Source organism: Clavelina lepadiformis, chromosome 1 (assembly GCF_947623445.1).
Source record: "Clavelina lepadiformis chromosome 1, kaClaLepa1.1, whole genome shotgun sequence".
Lineage (NCBI taxonomy): Eukaryota > Metazoa > Chordata > Ascidiacea > Aplousobranchia > Clavelinidae > Clavelina > Clavelina lepadiformis.
Window position 1 is genome coordinate 14,208,691 of NC_135240.1, and position 8,412 is coordinate 14,217,102.

The following is an 8,412-nucleotide window of genomic DNA, read 5'->3' on the forward strand; positions in this document are numbered from 1 at the left end:
GCAAAGCTATTTGTTGTATAGGCTTCATGTTGTTGTGGAATAGGCTACCACTTTAAAAACATGTGGCAGTGATAGCACTCTTGGTATAATTTGGAAATGATGCCGAGTTGATGTTTATAGCTTCTGGACAGTACAGTACATTTATAACTGGTCACAGGTATAAAAATAGAGCCTATTGTATTACGAGAAAATGTGTTATCAAACCAACCAAGGAAATACTTTGGCTTCCACAGATATGGCAAATCTGTTGTTACCACCTTGTAAGTGTTAGACCTGGTTGGGGAGAGGTGAGCGAACAAATTAGAAGGATATGAACAACTCTTTTTCTTCGTAATATAACATTACAAACTGATAAGAGCAATGTTTGTGAAGGCAACTGTCAACGTCTCAACGAAGTGCCGCGTTAAACCGCCATTTCTGGTGAGGTGTATCGCCGACATCATGTCTAAAAGCCACGAAACTTGCGGTTAAAAGCTGAATATAGAAGATGAGATAAATTCATGAGTTGATGCCTATACCTCCCCAAAGAAAAGCAAGCATTTACACCAGAGATCTTCAATTGTTTCTTGAATTTTTCAACTTCAATTGCTGTTTGTTAATATAAGTCGGTTGATTGACACATTTCACTTTTGTGTCGTTTACTTAGCTATTGTGGTTATACAGATTTAGTCTAAGAAAATAACATGCATTGTTTCTTGGTGTAACCTTTGAATTGCTGGTCTCATGCTTAGCCTGTAAAGAGTGTCCTGTTTCACCACTGAACGCGCGTGGCGGCCACGCGTTCTTGAAGCTGCCTTGAGGAAATTTGAATTCGTTCTTGGCGTGAAAGATCGTAATCGACATTTTCTAACCTAGTAAGTTTGGCGGAACCACTTTGTCTGGGATTGTTTTCTAAAATTGCGCTCTGTTGTTTTAGAACTTTTCAAGTCTGCTTTATATTTATATGACTTCAAGTTATGTGACAATTATTCAGATATAATTCCATTTACAGTTTGCTTTAATGGTAAACAATAAATACTGACGTGAAAAGTTTAAATTTATTACGATGTTACTATTTAGGTATATTATGCCCTCGTTGCACAAAGAAATTAGCAAAAAGGGATTGGGAGGAAAAACAATGTTGCTGAAGAACATAAAACGGCAAATGCAAGATGTAGACTTGTGGAGAGCGGCGGCCGCCGAATTTCTTGCGACGTTCATTTTTATGTTCATCGTATGTATCACTCATATGATACCTGATATGACGAGCAGTAAGTATATGTTACATGTTTTAAAACTATCTTTTCACTTTATTTTAAAATTACCAATTACATTTTAATGTTGATCTCTCCGGCTTTTAAGATAGCTATTCCACGAAACGAAGCAGCGAGCGAACGACCATTTCAGCTGGGGGCGACCCTTTGCAGGTATTTAACTTCTATGAAGACCATTTCTAATACAATTAGGCTAGAAGTCTATAGTTACCTTGGGGGCCCATTGTTTTTGTAACACGTATAGGTTATCGGTTATGTGTGACGTTTCGCTGAAATACTAGACAAATGAAACGTAATAACTTTTGTTTAATTACTGTAGTTAATAGAAGGTTGTAACTGGAAATTATTTCAACCTAGCATTTAATTTCTATAGACGAGCGTTGGAATTGCTCTTATCTACGCCACCCTCATACAATGCTTTGAACATATCAGTGGTGGTCATATGAATCCAGCGATATCGGTTGCCATGGTAATAGCTGGCCATATTACTATGTTGAAAGCTTTCTTATATTCAATCGCACAGCTTACCGGTGCATTCAGTGCCGCCGCCCTTTGCTATGGGTTTGTATTGCAAATTTATTTTAGTACAATTATACTTGGACTTTATATTACAAGATTTGGTATGCATTTGTATTTATGGCGTTTTAAACTAATTAGAGCGTTGTTTACTAAAATACGTACGTTGGAAAAAGTTGCTCCATGTCTCCATTGTATGTGAAGTTGCCACTTTACATAAGTAGGATATGTGATATTAACAAAACCTGACTGCAATAGAACTACATACATTTATACATTTATACCAAACGCATAACATCCGTTACATTGCGTTATTGAGTGCTCGCTCTTTGCCACATGTCGAAATAACTGCATTTTACACGCAGCGCTGTTAGCAATAAACCTGAAGCATAGTAAAGTTTTGAAAAGCCTAACGTACTTTAGACCGGAAGGGTAATCGTTAGAGCGGATAAGTACTTTACTATAGTTCAACATACGAAATGAAGTGCTCTTGACTATCTGGAGCATGGAAGCGAATTTAAGCAATCGAGTTTTTTTATTTCCAGTACTCTGATTGTTGATGGCTTAGCGTTTTGTTTTTTCTTTTTATCAGCTTTCGTGTTTCGTTTGTTTATCAAATTGTTTGCATGCGTGCGCGTTATCGAAAATTGTATATAAGATCTGTTTTCTTTTGAAGAAGTTAACCAAGTTTCGTAATATCTCATAACATTTTACTTGCAGCCTGCAAGACAATACAGTGTCTGACGATTATAAACATTTTAAAAAGTTCAACAGTAGGTTCTCCTTGTCCTGATCGTTTAAAACTTCTGGTTATAAGATGCTTTGAGAATACAATGTTAAAATGCTCACTGAAAATATATACACGCGATACACTGAATTAATTAAGAATGCTATTTTACTAAACCTGTTAGCCTACCACCCTTTAAGTTCGTACGAAAATGAAGCACTAGCAAATGAATAATGAGTTTTCTTGCTACTGTTTTCAAATACACATTGTTACAATGTATAATTGAATATATTGATAGCCAATTACGGTCTATTCCTGTTTCAAAAAGCAAGATTAATTACATATTTTATAATTTAGTTTAGTTTAAAGTTTCGGTATAGTTGTGTGGGAAAGTCTTTGCTTGGTTGGTAAAAACATGCTTTGTAAACTACATATAATTAAATGACCCGGGTATAGTGAAGGAGTACAACGATTGTAGAATTGTGATTTATGAGGTATAGATTACCTGGCATATTTTGTGATGGAAATATCGTTTCGTATAACAAAAACCTAGAAGTAGTGTATGGTATATTACAAGAATTTAAATATGTCAGAACGTAAATGTGTAAAGTGTTTGAGTATTACCCTATAATGTCTTATAAATAGTTAATCCTAGCGTACTACAGGAGTAACAACGAATCAAAAAACGAGCCTAAACCGTAATATGTTCTAGTATGAGATTAACAATGCATTACTTTTCACAGTAAATATTAATCATTAGCAATAGATGTCGCCGAGTGGTTGGCACAAATTAAAAAAATTGCACTTACGTGTAATTCAATCCAAAAGCGCGGTGCTTAGATATTATTTGGTCGTAACGCGAGTTCTTAATGTTTGGACCAACGTCCATGGCGTGGCTGAGCACTATGAAGCCTGAATTTTTGCCATGTTTGTACTTGGAACTTATATGGGCCACTACTCATGCGAAACCTTTAAAATTAAATTCTCGTGCGGAACTGGAACGAAAAATGTTAATGGTTTTGCAGATGGCTTTGTTACACGGAGCATGTAACCCAGTCGGCACTGCAGGAAATTTAATTCTACGGTTATCGATATTGAGCTGTTTTGCTTAAGTTTTTAATTCTTTTTACCTCACGTTGCTACTGCAATACTGTCGTCAAGGTTTCTTAAAATAAGAGACATAAAAATGAAAGCGGTATTTCCAACATATTACAGGCATATCTTTACTTCGTTCTGGATTTATGAATTGCATGTGATGACTATAGGAGTGTAATATTTCTTCCGCAAATGTTATTTTATTTGCTGCAGCATGATGCCGGAAAGATCAGAGCAATTGCGAGCTGTCGCTCAACTACACGAAGATATAACTCCGCTTCAGGGATTTGGACTGGAAATCCTTCAAACAACATTAGTCACAGTCACGTGGTTGGCAACCTATGCAACCAGCAAGACTCAGCTTGGCTCTTCTGCGCTACCTGTGGGCATGGCTTACCTCGCTAACAGTTTATGGGCGGTGGGAACTTCTTTCAATTTATGACGCTTGCTAATTAACAGCCATAAAAACTATGTTCGATTTTATTTAAAATTAATTATATAAACGTTTGTCTTCAAAGAACTGTTTACGTTTTTTGGGTTTGAAATTCTATTCTGCGGCAAATCAGTTTTCTTGTTTTTTTACATTGAAAATATGCAAGCCCTGAGACCAGTTAAGTTTAAAGTATGTTTGAAATTTACAGGGTCGTCTCACCGGCTCTAGCATGAATCCAGCACGTTCGTTACCACCTGCTTTACTTTCAAAGTATTGGAAAAATTTGTGGGTAAGTGATTACTGATCGAGAAAGGATAAAATAAAAGTTGGCATTGATCAGATGAGTGCTGTTGCTGTCAATGATGCATGTTTTGTGTACCAAATGTTTTCAGGTTTATGTTGCTGGCCCGTTGGCTGGATGTATCGTAGGAGCTGTATTGTACACTCAAGTTTTTATCACTTCTCCCAAGACAGAACGTACTAGAAAGCTTACTGAATCTGGCCGAAGTGCAGAAGGTAAAGTCACTGAAAGGCACGAAACTACTTGCAGTTCACTTCGGGTTGAAATGGGCATATCGAAATTTTTATCATAAGCCTGAGAAATGTATTTGTACCATTTAAAGACATCTCTCGAGCCCTGGTTAGGTTTACTTGCCGGTTCGTATTTTTCGAATGGGACAATTATTCTTTAAACACAACTGATCTAGGGTACCACTAGAGTGCGTTAAATACTACTATTCTCTGATTTTTCCAGGGGAATCTGTTCAAAGCGATCAAGATGCAACTGAAATGATCCCATTGAATCAGTTAAACCAGCATCGGATATCTTCAGCGTCTCAACAGCCCATTAGAGTTTCCATAACAAACAGGCAAAATTCTTTTGCGTCAACCACAGTTGGTTCCCAGCCAGATCAGAATCAGCAATGCGTATCGCAAAATCATCAGCAAATGCCAGCGCCATTATTATATCTTCAGCAACAAGTGCATTCCACCTCAACCCCAGCGGTACAAAACGTGCTGCAGTACAGCACACCTCGTCCAGTTCAACACCATCCTACCCTGCCTGCGACCGAACGAAATCCAAATGCGAACACTAAACCAAGGCCAGTACGGTATCATTCTTCATCTGGAGACGGAATGGTTTTGTCGCGCAATTTTTCCAAGCCGGCGTCGCGTCCTCATACGGCATGTGGCCCTCTAGTGGGGCCCAGTTCAAGGACGAACGAAAAAACAGACACGATAATGCGGTCGCGAAGTCATGCGGCAACGCCAGCTTCGAATTTTCGAACGCTGAGCTTATCTGAACCCTTCTCTCATAGCTCGGACGCATTGATAAACAACAGCGTACTTTGAGGCTAACTGCATTGCGTTGTCATATTTCTACGCAATGATGATAATGCAAGGGAGTTATTGCAATTCCAAGAGAAGGGCAAGATATCTACGACTAGTAGAGGATGTTCAATGGTACAAGATGCAGTACAAGGAAGCAAACGAGGTCAAACGTGTGTGGCAATATGCTTTTTCAAGCTCTCCCATTTATCTCTTCTAATATAACTTACACTTTTCTGATATAAATCAGATAAAACTGTTTTTTTACTTTTTATATTTGCAGTTCACTTGTTGCAGCGGAAACCTGCTTTATATTTCTTTGTGCAACAGCGTTAATGTGTACGCAGTTGAACTCTATACATTATGAACGAAACCATTTGTGCTCAATTTATAGTTTGGTACGCAATTTACTTCGATTTAAAAGTATGATATAATTGTATCGTTACAATAGACAAACTTTTTCTTAAAATTTCTAGTTTCATATATTTTTTTGTTCACTCTTAACAAGTTACTTTTAAAAAAGAACAATAAGATGTTGCACTGTATTATTTTTTACGTTTAATGTTTTTATTGTCAATATTTAACAAAATAGGATAAAGTAAGGCTGTACATTAGGGACACTATAAGCTTCCAGAACAGAATAATAAAACTGGAAATGGCGAAACCAAAGTACGGTAACTTATGACATGAAACCGGCAAACCAAAATCCTTTGAATGAGAAAACAACGGACTAGAATTTTCTAAATAAACAGGGCTGCTTCAAACAGAAGGTAAGAGTGCAAGAATACCAACGCGTAAATAGCCAAAATGAAATCAGCAAAACCAATTCATCGAATTGAAGAACTTAATTCAAGAATTAACCTGAATTTACTGTTTCAGTTTGTTGAATTAATGCCTATATGAAAATTGTTATCGTCAGAATTTTAAAATTCCATTCGACTAGTTTTCTCTAATACTCATTATCCGTTTTAGATTTTTCGAGATTATGTACTCATCTAGTTTGGAATATTTCTCAAATATTTGCATATAAGTTAATTTGTTTTCCGACATATTTTTATGTTTTTATTACCTACGTCAGTCTAAATATAAGCCACCTGCTTATGAGTTGGTTATACATAGACTATGTGCTTTTATATTCTATGCATGTAGGTCGTAGTATAAATCAGATCTCGTTTGGCCCCCTGGCTAAATGTCGGGGCATGAGCCGGTCAGCCGCAGTGGTTCGTGCTATCATCCAAAGCTCGCATCCAGGCCATATAATCCGTGGGGAGCATGGGCGATGGAACAGTCGGATATAACATGGCCTGAGTTTTTCGCTTGTTCTATAGCAGTTACAGTGTGACCGGAACAAATGGTTGTCTTAATTTCAGTTGTCAGACTTGCTCGTTTGCTGCTGCAGAAAAGCTTCCAGTGGAGCAGATGGAATGGCTCCGTTCCACAGCGAGCAAGAGAATGAGTGGCTCTGTCGTGATGAAGGCCAGCAGGTTGAATGCCCCCGAAGAAGGGAAGATTGTCTAATGTTACAGGTCACAGACATCCAGTCTCAGTGTGCTGCAAAACGCCTTTTATTACAGTGTCCATTAGACCGCAGTATACTCAGCGGTGGAATATACAAAGGCTAGTGGTGTTGTACGAAAAGTAGCTAGCAATTCCAGAGCCCACTAGTCGTCTTGTTAAGGCATCCCGGGATGTACTGAAAGTTCCTTACGTATAATGACGTGGGCTACGGTAAACTCATTTGGGGAAAAATCGCCAAGGATGTTTATTCCGTCAGGTGTTTCTATGACTTTCAGAGGTTAAGCAATAAATACTTTCTTTGCCAAAAGTCTAGATAACGTGCGGTCCCATTTACGTCAATAACCATAAACAACAACCAACCGAAAATAGACAAGACATGCTTTCCGGACACGCACAGGTATTAAAAATATTATGCATTGTTTAAAATCTAAGAGTTTGTAAACAATTGGTTATAATCGATGCAATTTAAATCATGCTGTATTTATATACGTTATATTTATGTGCGAGTTATTAATATTTAGAACTATAGAAAGAATTGGCCAAATTTAATCGTCTAGCCGCAATTTTACACGTTTCAGAGTTCAAAAAATTTACGATTTCCAATTTCAAGCTTCTTTCTTTCTTCTGTTTTCAAGCTGTGTTATATACAATATACGTACGTCGTCCAACAGTACACTGTAGCGTGTAAGTCTTATTAATTATATAGCTAGTTTACAGAAAAAAGAAAAAAATAAGCACAGGCTATTATATCTGAAATGATTTGCATTGAAGAATTCTTTGTTTTCGCGTTAAATAGCAACAAATTCATCAAATCCTTTGCAATCCAGAGAAAAAAAATCTGACATCCTGTAAACTTTTGTCACCTAATTTAACGGACTATTATCGTGGCACAGGCCAATTAAAAAGCGACACAAAGTTGCAAAAAAACGAAAAAGTAACCAAGTGAAGTGAGAAGTTAAATTAAACACAACTAATTCAAGTGGTAAAATTTATACTTTCGGGAAAACTTTCGACTTTCAGGCAGCAAAGCAGTAACCGTTTAAATAAGGAAACAAGAGCAATTACATGTAAAAACATTTTAATAACAGCGTGGAAAAGCAATTACAAAAACATCTGTGAGTTACAATAATGCAAGTATTTATAGCCTATTATATTATACATAAACGTAAAAACAGCTCGGGCAGTTATATTTTTTGAGGATTGCAGATTTTCCTTGTCACAAAAATATGATGTCAAAACAGTAAAATAATTAGTGTTGTGTTTTATACATCCTCCAATGTATAGTGCCGTTTTTATGTAGCTTTTTTCGATTGTCCGGACTCTTTGACAATGCAGTTCAAAATTTTTTCCAAGCGCAGTTGTCTTTAATTTTAGTTTAATTACGACGATTAAAGAAGCACTAATTGCAAACAAATTAACCATTTTACCTTTCAACAGCTTATCGCTATATATTGATCAGGGAGGGAGTTAATAATAATTAATATACAGAATAAATGAAAGGGAGAGGAAATAGTTTTTCAGTTTTGTTAGTGGCGGTTAGG

At 36.8% G+C, this 8,412-nt stretch overlaps 1 protein-coding gene across 1 annotated transcript; it reads left to right on the top strand.

Moving 5' to 3' along the window:
- The first annotated feature begins 654 nt into the window (after positions 1-654).
- LOC143451951 (uncharacterized) lies at positions 655-5,898 on the top strand. The gene is made up of 8 exons (XM_076952741.1): positions 655-854; positions 1,060-1,250; positions 1,342-1,406; positions 1,627-1,814; positions 3,805-4,009; positions 4,233-4,313; positions 4,417-4,540; positions 4,779-5,898. The coding sequence occupies exons 2-8, from the start codon at positions 1,067-1,069 to the stop codon at positions 5,375-5,377; spliced, it is 1,446 nt and encodes a 481-aa protein (XP_076808856.1). The 5' UTR covers positions 655-854; positions 1,060-1,066; the 3' UTR covers positions 5,378-5,898.
- The last annotated feature ends 2,514 nt before the right edge of the window (positions 5,899-8,412 follow it).